The sequence below is a fragment of the Chiloscyllium plagiosum genome, unplaced genomic scaffold (genome assembly GCF_037043375.1).
Source record: "Chiloscyllium plagiosum isolate Xiang-an unplaced genomic scaffold, Cpla_swu_hap1 HiC_scaffold_26, whole genome shotgun sequence".
Lineage (NCBI taxonomy): Eukaryota > Metazoa > Chordata > Chondrichthyes > Orectolobiformes > Hemiscylliidae > Chiloscyllium > Chiloscyllium plagiosum.
Genome location: NW_028270164.1, coordinates 31,484,697 through 31,506,986, shown reverse-complemented (window position 1 = coordinate 31,506,986; position 22,290 = coordinate 31,484,697). Strand labels below are relative to the sequence as shown.

The following is a 22,290-nucleotide window of genomic DNA, read 5'->3' as shown; positions in this document are numbered from 1 at the left end:
TGAGTGCTATCCATTGTGCACATACACACAAACACACTGAACTAACTGAGCAAGTAATGAAGGATTTCAGAATTTCAAGTTCGCAGGCTACAGAAGTTTGCCTTCTCTTTACCATGGACATGAAATTCCCTTACGGCTCCATTCCCATCAGGATGGTCTCAGGATTCTCCACTTTCTGGAAACAAGGCCTGAACCAATCCCATTGACCACCGCCCTTCGCTGCTAGGCTGAGCGCTGCCTTTATCTGAACAACTTCTCTTTTAACTCCTATCACTTTCTTCAGACCAAAGGAATGGTCATGGATGGGCCCCAGTTATGTCTGTCTTTTTATGAGGTAGGTGGAACATTCCTTGTTCCAGTCTTATTCCGGCCCCCACCCACAACTCTTTCTATGATATGCTGATACCATCAGCGCTGCTTCTCTCTCTCGTCCGGAATTGGAAAAGTTTATCAATTTTATTTCTAATTTCCACCTCGTTCTCACCTTCACCTGATCTATCTCTGAGGACAGGCTGGCCACCAATATCCACTACAAACCAACCAATACCCGCGGTCTATACATGCTCACACCCTATTTCCTGTAAAGACGCATTTCCATTTTCCCACTTCCTCCGTCTCCATCGCATCTGTTCTGATTTTGACAAGGGTACCTCCAAAATGTTCCTCAAATGACTATTCCACAGCACCGTGGTTGACAGGGCCCTCATGCAGGTCCAACTCATCTCTTGCAGTTCAGCGCTCACCCGTTGTCTTCCCTCCCACAACAGTGATATGGTCCCCCTTATCCTTACCTACTATCGTCCCGCCATTAGATCATTGGCTGCCATTTCTGCCACCTTCAGTGGGATGCCATCATCAGACGCACATTCCCTCCCTTGTCAGCATTCCACAAGGACCCTGTTCCACTCCTCCACTCTAACACCCCACCTGCGACATCTTCCCTTGCAACAGTAGAAGGTGTAACACCTGCCCATTTACTTCCTCCTCAGTATCCAAGGGCCCAAACACACCTTCAAGGTGAAGTAGTGCTTTACCTACACTTCACTCCATCTAATCTGTTGCACTCACTGCTCACAATACGGTCTCCGCTACACTGGGGAAACAAAGCGCAGTCTGTGTGATAACGTTGCAGAATATCTACAAGACTGGGTGACCGCTTTGCAGAATATCTATATTCTGTTGCCTACCACTTCAAAATGCCACCGTGTTCTCTGGCTAACATCTGTCTCAGACTTACTGCAGTACTCCAGTGCAGCTCAGCACGGGCTGGAAGACCTGCACCTCATTTTCTACTTTGGAACTCTCCAGCCTCCTGGACTGTCTAATACTTTAACAATCTAATGGCTTGAGGCATCTTCTCCAATGCCCTTACCCTACCCCCACGCACCAGGGTTTATCATCACATGGTCTGCTATTGCAACATTACCCATTGTTGGCCACTCTTAGTCCTCATTAGTAGCTATTAATTCTTCTCGGCTGACTGCTATCCACTCCTTTGTCTGTTCAACTGTGTTCTCTCTTTGGGCTCTATCTCCACCTATTGTTTACTTCTTACCCCTCCCACCATCATATCTTCTGCATAAGAAATTTTTTCCCGACTACCATCAGTTCTGAAGAAGGGTCACTGGATCCAAAAAGTTAACTGTTATTTCTCTTCACCGATGCTGCCAAGTCTGCTTAAATTTTCCACAATTTCCATTTTTGTTTCTGATTTCCACCATCTGCAGTTCTTGTTTTTATTTAGTAATGAAGGATATTTAAGTGTAATTCAAATTCATTCTAACTGAGTTACAGGAGTACACGAAAGGCAAAACTTCCAAGGATAGATTTTGAAAGTATGTATTGGTATGAAGTCCAAAACACACAGAAAGCAAGCAGAAGGGTGAATACTTAGATTTTATAAGTGAATAATAGAAATTGAATAAATTAGGCATTGGTAGTTTTTAAAAATTCTTACTTTGAAATGTTCCTTACAAGAGTAATGTTCTGCCGAATTGCTTTTGAAAAAGGTGGTGGTGAGACACCTTGAATTGTTATGAGGATGTGATGGTGTACTGTTCATGTCACTGGATTGGTTTGATTAGATTAGATTAGATTCCCTACAGTGTGGAAACAGGCTCTTCAGCCCAACCAGTCCACATCGACCCTTCGAAGAGTAACCCACCCAGACCCATTTCTCTCTTCACTAATGTAAGTAACACTATGGGCAATTTAGCATGGCCAATTCACCTGACCTGCACATCTTTGGACTGTGGGAGGAAACCAGAACACCTGGAGGAAACCCACACAGACACGAGGAGAATGTGCAAACTCCACACAGATAGTTGCCTAAGGCTGGAATCAAACCTGGGACCCAGGTGCTGTGAGGCAACAGTGCTAACTACTGAAGCACCGTGCCACACAATTATTATTCAGAATTCTAGATTAATATTCTTGGGACATGGGTTCAAATCCCACTATGGCAGATGGTGAAATTTGAAATCAAAAATCTGGCATTAAGAAGAAAAGCTCCTTAATGGTGACCATGTAACTATTGTAGATTGTCATTATTAACCATCTGGTTCACTAAAGACCTTTAGAAAATCTGATGCCCTTGCCTTTTCTGGCCAGCATGTGATTCTAGACTCAACAATGTTTTTGACTCTTAACTGTCCACTTAAATAGCCCAGCAAACCACTCAGTTCAGCCTCTCCAGCGACACCCACATCCCGTGACCTCACCGCATTGGTGAGTTGCGGTGCATTTTGTTTACACTAGTTCCAAGCTGTTTTCATACAGAAGGGTCCTGATTGTTCGGCTGGAGGATATTGCATGGTAATCAATAGATTCCATGCATGTTTGATATGTTGCCATGTGACTCATGGGATCTGGAGTTCACTTTGAGAACTCTTAGGTGAGCTTCCTTCTAATCAGTACTACAGTGCCTCTACCTATTTAGAGTATTGGTGGTATATGGGACTTTGTGTAACACATGATTGAGAGTATGCCAGTCATTAATGCCAGATGGTTTGTCTGAATTTGTTTTTTTGACTTTTCTGTAGCAGCTCAGGATAATTGAGAAGCTTGCTAGGCCATTTCACAGTTAGGGTCCTTCATATGTGGTTTTTGAGTCATGTGACTCAGCGATAAGGATGGCACATTTTCTTCCTAAAGGACACTAGTGAACCAGATGTGTTGTATGGTAAATTTGACAAGCTGCCTTGGTGGGATTTGACCCCATGTCCCTAATACGGCCAGAACTATCATAATTCAATTTTAGAAAGTGAATGGCTGGGGAGAGCTTAGATGGGGTAAGGCAGGAGGAAGCCATGAGAATATGGTGATGGGGAGAACAATGAGAGTAGGGGGATTATTTTGATTGAACTGCTTTTATGCAAGAAGACACCGTGTTTTCCATTGGGACTGTTAGGGCAAAATTTATGCAACAAAGATTAGCGCATTAAGCCATGCTCACTTTTTGGAAAAGGGAAAATTTAAAATAATCATGCAGCTGTTAGCAGTCCCTAGCAGCTATTGCTGCCGAAGAGCTCACATCGTCAGACATCATCAAACAAACCCCACTGGGAATCAAGACACACTCTGGGAAGCCCTTCCTTATATTGAGTTGCTCAAAATTGGGAGAAGTAGAGATTTAGGGATGTAGAAAATACAACAATTTTCTGAATTTTGCTTGTAAAGCAATGCATTCTGTAGAGTGATGCTGAAGTTCAATTATTTATATCCATCACAGCTTGATCCTACATACTGAGCCAACGTGACTACCAGCATGTTGTTTCTTGCAGCTTTTCATGATTGGGAATGCTCTGGGTGCGCACGGCTGATACCTAATTGTACTGAATGTGCTGCCTTGACCACTGTTGGAACTGTGAATGACATGAAACATATTTCCAAGTATAATCATCGAATAGTTCAACCAGTTGTAATAAAGGTGAGTAGTTTTGTCAGGCAGAGTGTTAGTCTTTTTATTTGGTCTCTTGTATTCCATCTTCATATTGCCTAATAGTTTTGAAATTCTGAGTCTAAAATAATGTTTGCAGAAATTCAATTGAGTTGGCTTTTTTAAGGGCAAATTATAGTCAATCGTGATGCTAAATTTCTATTGAAAACAATTACATTGTGAAAAAACAGATTTGCGGAATTGGGGTATTTCTGTAATGTGTAAATTAATCTACCTGAATGGGTGTAAATAATTTTCCTTCATAGTGTCCAAATGTTCAAATCCAGTCTTTTATTCTTGCGATTTGGCCTGTTTATGGAAATTGTCCAATTGTTGCTATGAGGCAAAGGTGATACTGTGATGAAAGCAGGTTGAAATGGTGTCTTGTGAACTTGTGCAGTATGGCTGAGGTGGGAGGTTGGGTAACCCAGGTCCTTAGTATGGTTATGGTAAATACATTCAGCCCGATCAGTTTATCATTTGGTTTGAACTGCTTATTTGCATATTTATAGTCTATGAAAGTATGCCTTTAATATTTGTAGGAAAATTATGTTGGTGGCTTTTCCAAGTGGCTCAGCAAATTCATCCGGGCATATCAAAATTATGTAGCAGCTTCAGATTTCAGTAACTGTGGCATTACAATTAGCCTTAGCACCAAAGAGTTTCGGTAGGAGAATGCCAGTCCACTACTTTCATGACTTACTAGAGGTAAGATCTAGTTTCGGCACAGCTTCCATGGTCTTTGTGGCTAAATAACTTTTTAATATTTGTAGATGTGAACTGTGCTTTTGAGACATGAAGAGGTACAATGCAACCTAACACCATAAACTAATCAGGTCATAGAATCATACAGCATGGAAATAGATCCTTCGATCCAACTCATCTGTGCCAGTTAGATGTCCCAATCTGACCTAGTGCCGTTAGCAAATATTTGGTCATATTCTTCTAAACACTTCCTGTTCATGTATCCATGCAGATGTCTTTTAAATTTTGTAATTCTACCAACCTCCTCTACTTCCTCTGACAGCTGGTTCCATGCATGCACCACCCTCTGTGTGAAAAACATTACCTTCTCAGTTCGTTTTAAAATCTTTCCACTTTCACCTTAAACCTGTACGCTCTAATTTTCAACTCCCATACCTGGGGAAAAGACCTTGACTGTTGACTTTTATCTATGTTGTCATGATTTATAAACTTCTATAAGGTTACCCCTCAGCCTCCGATGCTCCATGGAGGAAAGCCCCAGTCTATTCAGCCTCTCATGTCCACCAGTCCCGGCATCCTTTGCAAGTCTTTCCTACATCCTCTCAAGTTTAACAACATCCTATAGAAGGGTGACCAGAATTGTACAAGTGGCCTCACCAATGTTCTACACAGCCACAAATAACATCCCAATTCCGATACTCAGTGCACTGATCAGTGAAGGCAATGATATCTACCTGCAACTCTACTTTCAAGAAGCTATCCACCTGCACCCCTAGGTCTCTTTGGCAACATTCTGTAGGGCCCTACCATTGACTGTTTAAATCCTGCCCTGCTTTGTCTTACCAAAAAGCAACACCTTACATTTGTCTAAACTAAATTCCACCTGCCGCTCCTATGTTAATGGTTACCAGTGTTGATGCTTGCCAGGAAAACTGGCAAGCAATTGGGGAATAAAATCCACTTATTAGAGTATCCCTTAAAAACTAAAATTCTTTAAGTAACTCAGATTTATAACCTACATAATTTTAAAGAAAATACAGCTGCAATTCACATGATTATCAGGTATACATAGATACTTCGATTGCAATATTGTCTTCTGTTGCATTGACCTAATTTTTATCCCATAAACGATGGTTGCAAATTGTGCCAAAATAAACAGTACATTAAGTTTAAATTCCCTTGTGTCATGACATTTTCAATTGAGTATGGAAAACTAGGGTGCACATTATGCATGCTGATTCGTAACTCATAATTTTAATGTGATGCAGCAACCAAATTTGCATTGATTTGTTCAACCTCTTCCTGTAGAGTGGGTCAACTGTGTCATTGTCATATGAGGATTTGAAACGCTTATATTCAGAATACAAGGAGATCATGGATGTGTATGCTGAGGTTGGAGACGATGCTGAAAACGAGATCAATAAAAACTTGTATCTTTTTCCTGAAGAAGAATCCAACCTGATTGTTCACTGGTGAGATTAAATTTGGTGAATCTAGTTTATTTTCATTTTTAAAAATAGAATCTCTTGGGCTTTAGAAAATGTATTTTTAAAAAAACATTTTTTATTTTAGCCAACCTAGTTGAGGTTTTCAGTTTATTTATTTTTATTAATCTGGTTTTTAAGACTTTTCCTTGCCCCGTCCCAGTATATATTCTATAATCTGCCTCGATACAATCGTTGTAATTGAGTGAATCCGCAAATGAAAATGGTCAAATTGAGTGTGTGATTTTATTTGATCCTCAAAACAGACTTTTGAGATGATTAACCTTTAGTTAATTGGCAACTCGACCTTTCAACAGGGAATCTGTTGATGATAAAAACTATAAATAATGTGTTGAACAAGACAAAATTGGTAGAACAGTATTTATTAATTTTGTTTAACCATGCTATAGATATATTTTTACTTGTTTTCATGATAATTCACTTTTGTCACTAATTTTGAAATTGTCCATGTGATAATTAGCAATTGCCACCCTGCTATATTCATAGTAAAATTAGCAATTTTGATTTTTCTTTCCATGCTATTTTATTGTCAGTAACAGATATTTATGTTCAAAATTAAAATTTGAATCAACTTTTAAAAAATTTCCCCAGAAATCTACTGACTTTGAATTGGCTGTTGTATCTTTAAAGTTTTTACATGAATCTGCAGACTTGTCTCAGAGGGCCTGAATGTCACTTGGATATTTTTGCTCCAGACCAGTTGAAGTTGACTGACAAAGCAAATATGGTGATGGATTCTGAGCAGGTGGAGTTGCAGAATTTTCACCACATATCAGGAATATTAAAGCTAAGCAAATTGTAGAATGCTTCTTTCTGCTTTAAAATATTTAAAGTAAGTCAGGTGACATTTAATGAGTTTTTAAAGTAACATTTATATTGTTTTTGTTAATAAGCTAGGTTTCTGTGTGACAGTAAATATAGAACAGGTAAATCATTGCACAACTTAAAACGTCAATTGTTTGAATTTTAAATGTAAATTCAGAAAATACAGAAAAAAGACTGATATTTTTCACATCTAAAAATGCTGAAAGCAGAGAGTCTATGATTGCTTACATTCCTTGCCAGTTAAAAGATGTAAATAAATCCCTGACCAAACTTTGTTGCATTCTGTTAGCTTGCAATTCCCCATTCTTCGTAATATGAATCATTAATGATTGCTCAAAAGCCATGCTAATTGATGGACTGAATTTTTCATTATGTTGCAAGCTTCACCATACAAAAGCACAATACTGCAAGTGCTGGAGGTCTGAATCAAGCACCAAATGAGTAATGAGTACTTTCTGCAGATTCTGCCAGACTTGGAGTTTCTCTAGCATTCTGTATTTGTTGTGAACTTCACCATTTTTGCACAACAATTATGTATTGGAATCATGAAATTCAGTTTAAAAAAAGTTAATTTTGTTCAATCCCTCCTCTGTCTAAAAAGGTTCATTCTACCTCACTAGCAAACATTTTGGTGTTAGATCTGGTCTTAGGATATCCCATTTTCTATTAAAATTCCATGGAATGACTCAAAGTGTGAACTCCTGTTACAAAATAATTGGTGGAGAAGTATAAATCATATTTGTGTTGTGAAACCATGAGTTTTCAAAGCATCATGTGTCCTTGAGTGTATAATTTCGCTGTAAAATATCTTTGACTTTAGATAGCATCTACCTATTGGACACCTCTAAATTATAACTGGTAATTGATTAAAGTACTTATTCCTAATTTTGTTCTTTGCACTTGAATTGTTTTTATAGAAAAATAAATAGTAATTAGATCTAAAATTCTGTAATATGAGCAGTTGCAAACATATGTTTGTTTTGTTTCATAATAATCAGGAAAAAGCAACGTATAAATGGGATGCATATTCTTCGAATGCTTTTTCCAAATTCAAGCATGCTACCTTTTGAAAGTAAGGTATCCCTGAAGAAGTGTATAATAGCACCCAGTCGTGGTTCTCCATTCCAACTTCTGGTAAGGAAAATCAAATCAGGCAATTGTGCTTTGTGATTGAACAATGCACACTGAATCAAACTTATTTAATCGTCTGTCCCTCATTAGTCAACTACTTGAAACATTTATGATTTATAATATTGGAACAGCAGATACCAGTCTTCTCCACCTACGAAGAAACTTTTCAGTTTAATGTTTACTTCTATAATGCATTTCTATGGGTCATTAATACTTTCGTCAGCCTTGCAAGCATATTGTGAATGAATTTGATATTCTGTTGAGAGAGTGAAAGGGGAGACGCAAACCAATGTTGAAAATTTAACTAAGAGGTGGAAAGATGGTGACTTAGTGCTAATGTCACTCACTGGATAAATAATTGAGAGACCCAGACTGATGATCTGGGGACATGGGATTAAATCTCAGCAGAGCAGCTGGTGGAATTTGAATTTAAATGATACATCTGAAATATAAAGTTCATCTCGGTAATCATCCCCATGACAATCATCATAGCTGTAAAAATCTGATTCATTTATGCCCTCTTTCCAGACCCATTCTAACTACCTTCTGAACTAGTCTAGCAAGCCATTCTGTTCAAGGGCAATAATTCAGTGTGAGCCATAAATGCTAGACTCACCAGCATCCCTTGAAGGAATGAATGAAAAGCTTTAAAGGGAATAGAATGCAATTGATTGCAGTAGTGTACTGCCAATGTGTATGCCTCAAACAAAAGGTGGGAAATAACAAATGTATTCGAAACAGTACAATAACAGAGCATTCCTCAGTGGCAAAAGTGCCATTTGTATAATTAAGCCAACAAATTATGTAAGAAACTATATCAGAGAGGACATACAAAATATAGTTTTGGAAGTCTTTATAATTTAAACCCATTAGTTTGTTCATTTGAGATTTCAACCAAGAAGGCAACAGACGACAGTCTCCTGCATTAATGCAGGAAACGTAGGTTATAAGTAGTATCTATTAAAACATAGTAATGGTTTTATGGGGGTAGTAGAGCTCTTGTTTTCTGGTTCAGTTTAGGGCACAACAACGCCTGTCTTTGGTTTTTCTCCAATGCCTCAAGGAACTTTTCTGATTTGAAATACTCCTGCTTCCAAATTCTTGCATGTCTTGGTCACTGAAAGCTGTTGCTTATTAACTCTGTAGATGCTACACCCACAACATTACATTCTGACTGGCCTAGGCTAGGTTTATTGGTTGAGGGGACACATGATCAGTTTCTTAATTGGCTCTTAGTGAAAATTGTCTGATTACACCTCCCACTATTTTTTCAGTGGTTCTTTAAGAGAAGGTATATTCCTGTTCGGGTGAAAGGAAAGGCTGGTAGGTATAAGGAATGCTGGATGACTAAAGAAATTGAGGGTTTGGTTAAGAAAAAGAAGGAAGCATATCTCAGGTATAGACAGGATAGATCGAGTGAATCCTTAGAGTATAAAGAAAGTAGGAGTATACTTCAGAAGGAAATCAGGAGGGCAAAAAGGGGATACGAGATAGCTTGGCAAGTAGAATTAGGGAGAATCCAAAGGGATTTTACAAATATATTAAGGACAAAAGGGTAACTAGAGAGAGAATAGGGCCCCTCAAAGATCAATAAGGCAGTCTTTGTGTGGAGCCACAGAAAATGGGGGAGATACTAAATGAATATTTTGCATCAGTATTTACTGTGGGAAAGGATATGGAAGATATAGACTGTAGGGAAATAGACATCTTGCAAAATGTCAGATTACAGAGGAGGAAGTGCTGGATGTCTTGAAATGGTTAAAGGCGGATAGATCCCCAGGACCTGATCAGGTGTACCCGAGAACTCTGTGGGAAGCCAGAGAAGTGATTGCTGGGCCTCTTGCTGAGATATTTGTATCATCGATAGTCACAGGTGAAGTGCCGGAAGACTGGAGGTTGGCAAACGTGGTGCCACTGTTTAAGAAGGGCAGTAAAGACAAGCCAGGGGACTATGGACTGGTGAGCAAGTTGTTGGAGGGAATCCTGAGGGACAGAATGTACATGTATTTGGAACGGCAAGGACTGATTAGGAATAGTCAACATGGGAAACCATGTCTTATAAACTTGATTGAGTTTTTTGAAGAAGTAACAAAGAGGATTGATGAGGGCAGAGCAGTCAATGTGATCTATAAGGCGTTCAACAAGGTTCCCTATGGGAGACGGATTAACAAGGTTAGATCTCATGGAATACAGGGAGAACTAGCCATTTGGATACAGAACTAGTTCAAAGGTAGAAGACAGAGGGTGGTGGTGGAGTGTTGTTTTTCAGACTGGAGACCTGTGACCAGTGGAGTACCACAAGGATCGGTGCTGGGTCCTCTACTTTTTGTCATTTACATAAATGATTTAGATGCGAGCATAAGAGGTACAGTTAGTAAGTTTGCAGATGACACCAAAATTGGAGGTGTAGTGGACAGCGAAGAGGGTTACCTCAGATTACAACAGGATCTGGACCAGATGGGCCAATGGGCTGAGAAGTGGCAGATGGAGTTTAATTCATATAAATGCGGGGTGCTGTATTTTGGGAAAGCAAATCTTAGCAGGACTTATACACTTAATGGTAAGGTCCTAGGGAATGTTGCTGAACAAAGAGACCTTGGAGTGCAGGTTCATAGCTCCTTGAAAGTGGAGTTGCAGGTAGACAGGATAGTGAAGAAGGTGTTTGGTATGCTTTCCTTTATTGGTCAGAATATTGAGTACAGGAGTTGAGAGGTCATGTTGCGGCTGTACAGGACATTGGTTAGGCCACTGTTGGAATATTGCATGCAATTCTGGTCCCCTTCCTATTGGAAAGATTTTGTGAAACTTGAAAGGGTTCAGAAAAGATTTACAAGGATGTTGCCAGGATTGGAGGATTTGAGCTATAGGGAGAGGCTGAACAGGCTGGGGCTGTTTTCCCTGGAGCGTCGGAGACTAAGGGGTGACCTTATAGTGGTTTACAAAATTATGAGGGGCATGGATAGGATAAATAGGCAAAGTCTTTTCCCTGGAATCGGGGAGTACAGAACTAGAGGGCATAGGTTTAGGATGAGAGGGGAAAGATATAAGAGATCTAAGGGGCAACCTTTTCACGCAGAGGGTGGTACGTGTATGGAATGAGCTGCCAAAGGAAGTGGTGAAGGCTGGTACTATTGCAACATTTAAGAGGCATTTGGATGGGCATATGAATAGGAAGGGTTTGGAGGGTTATGGGCCGGGTGCTTGCAGGTGGGACTAGATTGGGTTGGGATATCTGGTCAGCATGGATGGGTTGGACCGAAGGGTCTGTTTCCCTGCTGTACATCTCTATGACTCTATAAGTTGTCATTTATTGTTGGATCGATCTTTTTCACAAAGTTTTGTTATTGTCACTTTATGACCTTTGCTGCTAAGATAAGAGGGTAGTGTGAAATGTTCCTTACTTTGTTATAGAGAAAGAGAGGCACTTACATCAAGAACCCAAAAATCAATATCGTTGAGCTCATGTTTTAATCATTATCACTGACCATTTCTTTTCCTTAGATCATCAGCTGTAATTGGTTTCATTTCTGTTTTGTTTGAATGCTTGGAGACAGTTTTTATCCTTTTCTTTAAAGATGAAACTAATACAGAAGATCAGAAAATACTATTAGAGAAAATACCTAATTGCAAACTTAAACACATTGTTACAAACTTAACTAATAGAAGTTACACTTTAACAAATTAAACCCACCATTACAAGGTCAGAGCTGCAGTTACGGTTTTTTAATAAGGATTAATGAGTTAGGTGTATGCTGTCTCTGTCGTCTTCAGCCTTGTAAGCCTGGACCTTAGCTACACACAATCTATACAGCGACCCCTCAACCTTACAGATGTAATCTTAAGGTATTGTCTTCTCTCTCTTTGCAGGCCTGTGTTGCATTGCTTTGTCAAATGAAGCTAAGTAAAGTTGTTTGATGTTGTAGTACCAAGGTTTGCATTGACTACACTTATGCAGAATATTATATTTCATGAATCTGTGAATAAACTTGCGTGATTATAACAACATGTTAGTTTCCCTACTAATCCTGCAGAAGTCTTTTAAATTTGAAAATCCAATCCACTAGAAGTGTAAGAGAATACTGCAAAGGGATGCAAATAAAGTAAGAGAAAATACAACAAAAAGTAAAATAATATTTCAAGGGATGTAGAAGTTAAAAGTAAAATGTTTCAGCAGTATTAGGATATAGAGAACGTAATCTGGTCAGATGTGATAGATGATGTTTTCCCAGGGATCAGTACCAAGGTTTCAACTTTTCGCCATTACTTGTTCTCTAACCAAGCTTGGCGATGACAGCATATTAGGAGGCCTGGTGAATTGTGTAGGTCGGAGCAGTAAGTTATGAGGCAGGGTACACAGATTGTGTTTGGGAAAAATTGGCTGATGGAGCTTGGTGTGGAATCATCATTTTGCACCCAAGAATGTTAAGTCAATATATTGTCAGAATAGTGAAAGACTAAAAATGGTAGAGAAACAAAGGGATTTGGGTGTCCATGTACAGTGGACTATTGGAATGTTGCTGTGAAGGCTGAAATGAAGTGGAGAAGGAAATGCTTCACTTCAATAGAGCCTTAGACCCCATCTGGAGTGTTCTGTTCAGTTTTGGCTGCTTGATTCAGGAAGTATATGTCTGCTTTGGGACAGTTGCTGTGCAAGTTCATCAAAATTAGTCTGGAACAAATTTGGCATGCAGTTCCCTGAAAAAGGAAGGATGACAGTAATCTAATCCACATGTTTAAAGAGATTTATTCAAGTAAATACTGAGAGACATGAAGGATTACAGAACAAGACAGTTAGTGGCTGGCTATTTAGAAATGAGCTGAAGAACCACTTATATCAAACAGAGAGTGGATATTGGCTTGAATGAAATATTTTGAGATTGAGCGTAATAATTGTTAGATAAGGATTAGAAATAGAGGGGAAAGGCAGATAAATGGTGTTGAGATAGACAGCCATCATAATCTAACTGATTGATTGGCAGAATGAACTCAAGGAGCTGAATTGTGGCCTTTTCCAACACCTTAACAATGGATTGGAATTATTTTCTGAGCAAGTAAATATAATCACATTTTCTAATACAAATCCTGCAAGCTTTATTTTTGAGCCAGTTTTGTAATCAGGCCTACCAATCTTTATGCAAGAAAAGTATTTACGGTACTGGTTTGTATATAGTTAATTTGAAAGAAAATCTTGATTCCATGAACCAGACACTTTCTAGTAATAAAAACAGCAACAAAAGCATTCAATTATCTTTCTCTTCAAATTTGTGTTTCATTAAAATAATTTAAGAAAATCAATGAAGTTATTCAGTACTACATACTGAGATATAACTTAAAAACTGCCGAAATGGAGATGCAGAGCACTCTGAAAGCTGATATTTTGTGTAAGCTTTAAATGTCTATGTGATAAAAGAGACAAATTGAAGTTGGGGAGTGGAGATTGAGAGTTCACAACACTCTGAAGGCTAGTTCCCTTGGTGTGTTCAGTGTGCACTTTGTTGCATTTTACTCATCTTGTTTTCACAAAAATAAGGTAACCATTTGAAATGAGCAAATTCTAGAATGATGCATACTGCTTTCACCAATGTTTTCCCTTCACTCCTCTCTCAAAACCGAATCATAAAATTCCTACAGAGCAGATACAGACAGTTCAACCCATTGAGTTTGCACCAACCCTCGTCCCACCCCATACTCCATTCCATGCCCGTAACCCAGCATTTTAACCATGGCTAATGCATCTAACTTGCACATCCCTGGACACTAAAGGGCAGTTTAGCATGGCCAATCCACCTAACCTGCACATCTTTGGACTGTGGAGGAAACCAGAGGGAAATGCCTGGAATTTCTTGAAGACTTGTACAAAACAGAAGCAGTTTCTTTTGATAAGGCTTGAATTTCCTGTATCCTTGGAACTTGCCCTGCCCGTTAAAGTAGCTCCACTGCTGTGTAATGTTAATATAGGTCAGGCGATTCCTGCATTTATGTCAGTCTAAACTTCAGTTCGTATTTCTCATGTTTTATTTTCCTTCAATTAGATTGTTTTCTGGACCTTGCAATGCATTTTTGCAGCACATGAATAAGTGTCATTTTTATAAACGACTTGGATGAGGGCATAGAAGGATGGGTTAGTAAATTTGGATGACACTAAAGTCGGTGGAGTTGTGGACAGTGCAGAAGGATGTTGCAGGTTACAGGGGGATATCGATCAGCTGCAGAGCTGGGCTCAGAGGTGGCAAATGGAATTTAATACGGAAAAGTGTGAGGTGATTCACTTTGAAAGGAGTAACAGGAATACAGCGTAGTGGGCTAATGGTAAGATTCTTGGTAGTGTGGATGAGCAGAGAGATCTGTGTCCGTGTGCATAGATTCCTGAAAGTTGCAACTCAGGTTGATAGGGTTGTTGAGAAGGCGTACAGTGTGTTACCTTTTATTGGTAGAGGGATTGAGTTTTGGAGCCATGGAGTCATGGTGCAGCTGCACTTGGATTAGTGCATACAGTTCTGGTCGCTGCATGATAGGAAGGATGTGGAAGCATTGGGAAGGGTGCAGAGGAGATTTACTAGGGTGTTGCCTGGAGGGGCAGAAAGGTCTTATGAGGAAAAGCTGAGGGACTTGAGGCTGTTTTCTTTAGAGAGAAGACGTTTGAGAGGTGACTTAATAGAATCATACAGGATAATCATAGGATTGGATAGGGTGGACAGTGCGAGCCTTTTTCCTCGGATGGTGATGGCTAGCATGAGGGGGCATAGCTTTAAATCGAAGGGTAATAGATATAGGACAGATGTCAGAGGGTGGGTTCTTTACTCAGTAGTAAGGGTGTGGAATGCTCTGCCTGCAACAGTAATGGACTCGCCGACATAAAGGGCATTTAAATAGTCATTGGATAGACATATGAATGATAATGGAATAATGTGGGTTGGATGGGCTTTAGATTGTTGGCCTTACATCGAGGGCTGAATGGCCTGTACTGCGCTGTATTGTTCTATGAATAAGTTCTATTAAAAGTTGAAAAGCATTCATTACTGGATTTTGTGAAACAGGTGCTTGATGTGCTGGAGGGACGACTTGATAGTTTCAAATCTTCAGTTTAGTTTTCATGTATAAAACAAGCAATGTGGTATTAGTCAAAACTTCCTTCAGGCTCTGATTGCTTACGTTGCTTCTGTTTTATGGCTGGCTTTAGGTTGGAGTATTCCTATTAGATTCTTAGTAGAATTTTCTCATAAGTTGACCCAAGCAAGTTTATTATAAATTTTAATGTATCAGTTACACTTTGGAAATAAAAATTCCAAGTCAATCTGAAGTTAAATTTTAAAGTACAGATAGTCTAGATTTGTGAGATAGATGCCAAACAATATTGAAATTTTTGTAGCTTCCTAATTTCAATAGCTCATCAGAGAGAGGTCATGATGAAAGACTGTGATAAAAGTCAATTGGCGCCTTGAGCGATGCAGGTTCAAAAAAGTTAAGATTCTTTTTAATGTGTGTTCTATCTCTCAAATCTAGACGCAATTTGTTTCAAGGAATTACCTACTTTAGAGAATTAAAGTAACTGAATCAAAGCTGATTTCATTAAGAAAGATCTACAAAAGTTTCAACACTATTATGGATTTTATTTCCCCCTTTATTCTGTTCTAGTCCCACCAGCTTCAAGTTGGACACAGCTGGCTGTTTGTAGGTGGAGGTAATCTGAAACTCCATATTAATGCCTCTGAGAAATGTGCGGAACAGTGTGGTTCATTTTTAGTTCTGCTTGAAGAAGGAGATATTGGTATGTAATCAAATTTACTTCACTTTTTGTTCATTCAATGATAAAGGACAGAATATCTTTACTGTTTTTCCAGCTCTCATGCTGCAGGTCGAAAATCAATAATTGTTTAAAAGCTATCCCTCTTGAAAACATTTTCAATATGTTATCTACTTTAAATATTTTTAATTTAAATAATTTTGTTCCCATTTGTTTTTGATTCTTTGGTTGCATGTAGTGCCAATGGAGATACTAGCTAACCTTTTTGCACTCCCGCTCTGCATGACAACTTTATTGGGGTGCACCTTCAGCACAGAAATCTATGCTTTCTCTGACGATTTATTGTTCCAGTCTCATTCCATTTTGCACCAGTATGGGAATAGAGTGCTGCTGCAGCAAGTCTCAGGGGCGTAGCACAGTTGGAGAAACAGATGGTTGGCAGCTGCCTATGTTAAAAAGAAAACAATTTTTCTGCCTAAATATTTTGCACTTCCTTATAATGGGACTGAACACAGCTGCACTTGGGAGTGCATTTTTCAAAATTGTGTTTTTGCCTCCTGCCTCCTTATCAATGGGTGAATTCTGAGTACCTAGGCTTTACAGGTGGCCACATATCCAAAATTCAAACTATGCAAATGATGGGAAAATGCAGCAGAAGCAGGATTTCCATCTTTGGACTCATGATTATCGTGCACTATATGATAACAGTGGGTTTAACTGTCTTAGATGGGATCAAGTTGCAGAAATTCATCAGAAAATCAGCAGGGGGCATTGTAATGCCCAGATTACAGAATCTTGCAGTGAGTGTTGTTGAATTATCAGATTACTGGGCCAAGATATTCTGTTGGTTCTGTAGATATTGGAGCAGCGCAGGCTGGAGTTGTGGAATCACAGATATTGCCCTCTGAAGGAATCCACTAAAGATGGAGAATTTAGAAAATAATAATTACTAAGGAAAAGTTAGATGGTTTAAAAGCCTGGCATAACTGTCAAACTGACCCAGCCCCAATTCACTACTCATCAGTACCTCCAAAAAAATTCTCTCTCCAACCTCTTGCACCCTTTGGACTCCTGACAACCAGACATGCTAACTCACTGAGCTCAACATGATCTCACCTGCCCAGACTTGACACTCCCCACCCCCATGCTACTAGCTTGAACCACTGGATCTGACACCCCCTGACCGTTATGTACTTGGCACCCTAACCCCACACTTAGCTACATACTTCACTAACACAGGAGATGTCAAAGTGGCTGGCTCTGCAGTTGAACACTTCATGCATAGGATACAGCATTAGCTGTGCAAAAAGGAGTGTGGTTTGATTTTTCCTGAATGTCCTGCATCACAGGAAAACTTGGGAGTTCAGGTACACCTTACATTTCTGAAGAAATAAAGGATTAGAATTGTTGGCTAGAAATGCAGATCCCAATCATAATGCAAAGCAGTAAGAGTAGAATGGTAATTTGGGTCTAAGTCTCACCTGATTTACAAGTGAATTCATGAGCATTTACAATTGAGACAAAAATAAAACATAAGTCCAGTGGATGGAGGAATTTTGATAAGCTGATTTGGCTCTTCACATCCTTACCAGTTGTTATTATTATAGGACTTAGAAATAAATACAAACTTTCTAAAGCTATATTTTGTGTTACAATCCTGTGCATATTGCTGTTTGATTGTCTAAATTCCTTGACAAAAAGACCTGTGATATGCCTTATTGAGAGGAAAAATATTGTATCCCAGGTAAATATTTGTTTCCTACTTAATGTTTTAAAGCCATAATGTGAAAGCATTGAAATGTGAGATGCTGTTCTGTTTGGCATAATCTATTTCATGTTAAGCAGGAGAGTATGTTTTTGTTTTTCACATTCTCAAAATAAAATGTAAGCTGTGCACACAAGAGCAGGTTGCCGAGAATATCCACAATAGTATCCTCCTGCATTGTTTCTTCATACCCGTTCAGCATTTCCTTGGCTTTTTTCTCTCTCATGTACTTAACTGCAGCTACTCCATCTGGTAGCACTTCCAATATCCTGATCAAGCTATTTGTGATTATCTTTGTATGAATTGTAATTATTTGCTTTTCATCAAATACAGTTTATGCCAATTCAAATTATTGGCGGATGACCATTTTACCAACTGGAGAACAAACAGTCGTTATTTGTGTTGGATCCATCTAACTGAGGATGTTCCTAGTGCCGTCAACTGAATGTTTTGGTTGTGTGCAAATACTCAATATTTATCCAGTTTAGAACTGTTATTTGAATGCATGTCAATGGACAGATCTACATTCCAAAATATGTTTTAATTTTTACTGCTAGATTACACTCTGGCTGATCTATGTTGGCAATATTGCACAACAATCCAAAGTGTCGTTTGCACATGGGAAATTTCTGAATGAGTCCAAAATAGCTTTTCAGAATTCCAGAACTGGCTGCATGTAATGATAAGTTAGTTGAGAAAATGTTAAATATTTTGAAAGCAAAGTCTGCATCAACTTAAATTTCTGATTGTTTACTGTCTCTGCTAACTGATGATGCAGAATAAATTATTAATGTTTTCAGGGAGAAATGACTACTAATTACATAAACAGAAGTTAATCATTTCAAAGAATGAACTGAAGCATGAGACAATTTAGGGGAATAGGTGGCAAATATTCCCCCACTAAAAGAAAATAATGGTAGAGTACTCATTTTGCTTAAGGCATGGTTTATATTTTGTGTTTTTTTAAATTAAGTTATATGATGTTTAAATAATATTTGTGTATAAATATGGTGGTTTTGGAGAACTGGCAATAATTTTAATGTATCCTCACCATGTACATAGTTTCAAAACAACTTTGTAAAGTTTTGCTTTGTATATATACATATAAATATATATAAAATATATTTGTATATGTGTAAATGTAAGAAATCATTGAACTATGTTGCTTTTGAGTTTTTTGATAAATGAACATTTGAGTCGAAAGGTAATTTACATATGATGTCCAAGCAGCATAGTGTTTTGTTCAAATTAAAGAAAAAAAATCCAAATGCAATTATGTCCTTTAATTTTCAGCATCGTAGGTATGGATGAGAACAGAAATAATTAAAATTTCCTTTATAATTATGTAGAAGAAATCTGAAAATAATGCAAATGCTGCACCAGTCATACATGCAGTAGTCTACAAGTTGCTTCTAATGGATACTACATTACGACAACAATACCAGATAAGTTGTTCATTTGTGTGCATAATTGAACAGGAAATGGGTCACTTATCAATGTTTTAAATTGTCAAAAAATCATGAGAAGCCAAATCTGGGAATGGCACTGAAATCAGCTTGAATCTTGGTAGCATTTTTAAGATGATGTGGATAAACTTTGAGTATTTGTTTGATTCTAAATACTTGATGTTTGATTATTTCTCTTTTGGTAGGTAAGTGAGGAAACAAAATGGATGCTCAAAAGTGTTTGCTTTATGGAAATTAATACAATACTTGTGCATTATTATTTTTCCTAACTGTTTACCATGTAGAATGGTTTAAAATCCATTTTGGCTTGTGCTTAGCCCATGTTATAAATGTTTTAAAGTTCAATAAATCTCAATATTTTGCCCTAGTGACATTTTCCCACTTTCTATAAAAGGGGGGTGAAATTGCCTGGACTGGATGCCAGCATTTTAATTACTTGCCATAAATTTAGAAGCAAAGCAATTTCAAAATGGCTTTTATTTGTCTTATGCTGTTAAAATTAGCTTAATTCGTTACTGATAAACAGTTGTATCTGAATTGTTGGCTTAAAGATCTTGCATCAGATGCAGTGACCAATTATCTGACATTTTAAATAAATTATTTTTATTGAAACTTGCTGTATACTTTTGCTGGATCAAGATGAAACACTGCAGACATTGAACATTTTGATTTCCGCCCATTTTTGTTCACCTCCCCAGAGAGGTGATGCTGCTGTACCAATGACTGTCATTCTCTCTCTGTCCATGAATGGTCTCCCTTGTCTCATTAGCCTATTCACTGATCTTCCTTCCTGCTCTTCTTTGTTATAGTAGGTCATGTCTTGAAAGAAAGTTAAATGGTAATTATTCTCAGCAGGTTTAACTTGTTTTCTTTCCCCCTTCAATGAATATAAATTGACAAAACCCTTAATGATCTTTTTTTCCTTATTTTGACAAACTCGTCAGACTAGGACAGGAACATTTGCAAGTAAGGCTTTTAAAGGAAGTGGCTACAGAGATAGTGGAGATTTTGGTTGAAATATTGCAGAGATCACTGGATTTTGGATGGGTTCCAACAAATTGGAAAACTCCTATTCAGTCATCCCTGTTAAAGTTGAGAGGGAGACAAAAAATAGGAAATTTAAGCCCAGTTATCATCTGTAATTGGGAAAATGCTAGTGTCACTTAATAAAAAATAACGAAAGAGTAGGACATTTAGAAAAGCTTAATGGAATTGAACAGTCACATGGTTTTGTGAAATGGAAATCATTTGACAACTTTGCAAAAGTTCTTCGAACATGTGATAGGCAGAGTTGATATAAGGGTATTTGGATTTTCAGAATGTGCAACATAAAAGGTAATTGCGTAAGATTGGAGCTCTCAAGTTTGGGAATAATGAATTAGCTGTGGATTAAGGATTGGTTAACACAAGACAAAAGTCAACAGACGTGTCTTTTTCAGGCTGGGAAGGCATAATTTGTGGAGAGTCGCAAGGACTATCCTGGGGATCAGTTATTTACCATGCATATTAATGACTTGGAGGAAGGGGCACAATAACCTATCTAGATATGCTAGTGATGTAAAATAGGCTAGGGGGCTTTTTGCGATGATGACATAAGGAATGGATGTAGACGGATTGTGAATGGGCAAAAACACAGCAAACAGAGTTTATTGTTGGAAAATGTGAGATATTGCAGTTTGATAGGAAGAATTGAAAGGCCATTTAAATGAAGAGACTTCAAAAAAAGTGCAGCACAGGGATCAGTGTTCTTGTGAATGAACCACAATGATGGCATGCACTTAACAGTAAGTAACTAAGGTGGCAAATAAAATTTTGGCCTTTGTTATTTGGGTTGGATTTTAAAAATAGGTAAGTTTTGTTACAACTATATGTTGGTGTGTTGGTGTAGCTGTAACTATAGTAGTATACAGTTTTTAATCCCAAAACGTCAGGAAGGATGCAGTCGCTTTGGAGACGGTTCAAAAGAGATGAACTCGGTTGATTGCTGGGATGAAGGAGTTGACTTGGCAAAACAGATAAGGCCTTTATTCATCAGAATTCAGAAGAATGAGAATCTTCTCAAAACAAGTTTCTGAGGGAGCTTGACAGTACATGTTGACAAGATGTTGACAGTCTTGAACTAGAGGACATAGTTACAGTATAAGAGACCAATTTAAAATTGAAATATAAAGGAATGTCTGGGGGGTTTTAATGTCTGGAATTCTCTACTTCAGAGCTTTGGACACTAGAAAGTATTTAAAATGGTAGAGGTAGATTTTTGAAATATTTTGGGAGTTGAGTGCTATGGTGAGCTTGCACAAAAGAGTTAAGTTCTGTGACTTATTGAATGGCATGTCAGGCTTGAGAGGCAGAATGGCTTACTCCTTCTATTTCTTATGTTAGAATCTTGGAGTTTTACAGCATCTTGTTGATGCCAGTCATCAAGCACCTATCTACTTGGTTTTATTTTCCAACAGTTAGCCAGTAGTCTTGAATGCTGTGGCACTTCGGGAGATCATCTAAATACATCTTCAATGTTGTGTTGGTTCCTGCCTCTCTCTCTCTCTTTCAGACAGAGAGTTCCAGATACCCATAACCCTCTAGATGAAAAATTCTTCCTTAAATCTTCTCTAAACCTCCTGCCCTTTAACCAGATCATATATATAAAGTATTGATCTCTCTACAAAGGGGAAATGTTTAATCCTATTTAACTCGTCTATGCCCTCAATTTTGTGCATCTCAGTTAGGTTCCCCCTCAGCCACCTCTGCTTGAAGAAAAACTACTCCGTCCCATATAGTCTCTCTTAGCTGATATGCTCTAGCCCAGGCAACATCCTGGTTAATTTCCTTTGCATCCCACTATTGCATTCTTTCTTACTGTGGTGACCAGAACTGCACACGTATTCTGGTTGTGACTAATTAATATCTTATGCTGTGGCTGCTCTCAGCATTTGTCTGTGTGCTATCCACGAGTGTCGCTTCAATCTGTTTCTTATCCCCCGCCAAATTAATTAATTCCCCAGCTAAACTAAATTACCTTAAATTCCCACCACAGCACTAGCACACCTCAGGACGTGGCATTTGTTTAAAGTTTATTAGCACTAAAACTCCTCTTCAATTTAGAATCACAGGAGGGTTACAGTGCAGAAGGAAGCAATTTTTCCCCTTGTGCCTGCACTAGTTGGTTAAATGAACATTGAATTGGCTTTATTGCCTCAGAAACTCTCATGGGT

The 22,290-nt window shown here is 38.4% G+C and overlaps 1 protein-coding gene across 1 annotated transcript in view; it reads left to right on the top strand.

Moving 5' to 3' along the window:
- cunh6orf89 (chromosome unknown C6orf89 homolog) overlaps positions 1–18,737 on the top strand; it is a 40,811-nt gene extending 22,074 nt beyond the window's left edge. The window contains exons 3-7 of the mRNA XM_043716773.2: positions 3,783–3,928; positions 5,951–6,114; positions 7,971–8,106; positions 15,739–15,871; positions 17,946–18,737. Coding sequence (XP_043572708.1) covers positions 3,783–3,928; positions 5,951–6,114; positions 7,971–8,106; positions 15,739–15,871; positions 17,946–18,028 — 662 coding nt within the window. The 3' untranslated portion in view covers positions 18,029–18,737. The remainder of the gene's footprint in view (positions 1–3,782; positions 3,929–5,950; positions 6,115–7,970; positions 8,107–15,738; positions 15,872–17,945) is intronic.
- Positions 18,738–22,290: the final 3,553 nt, after the last annotated feature.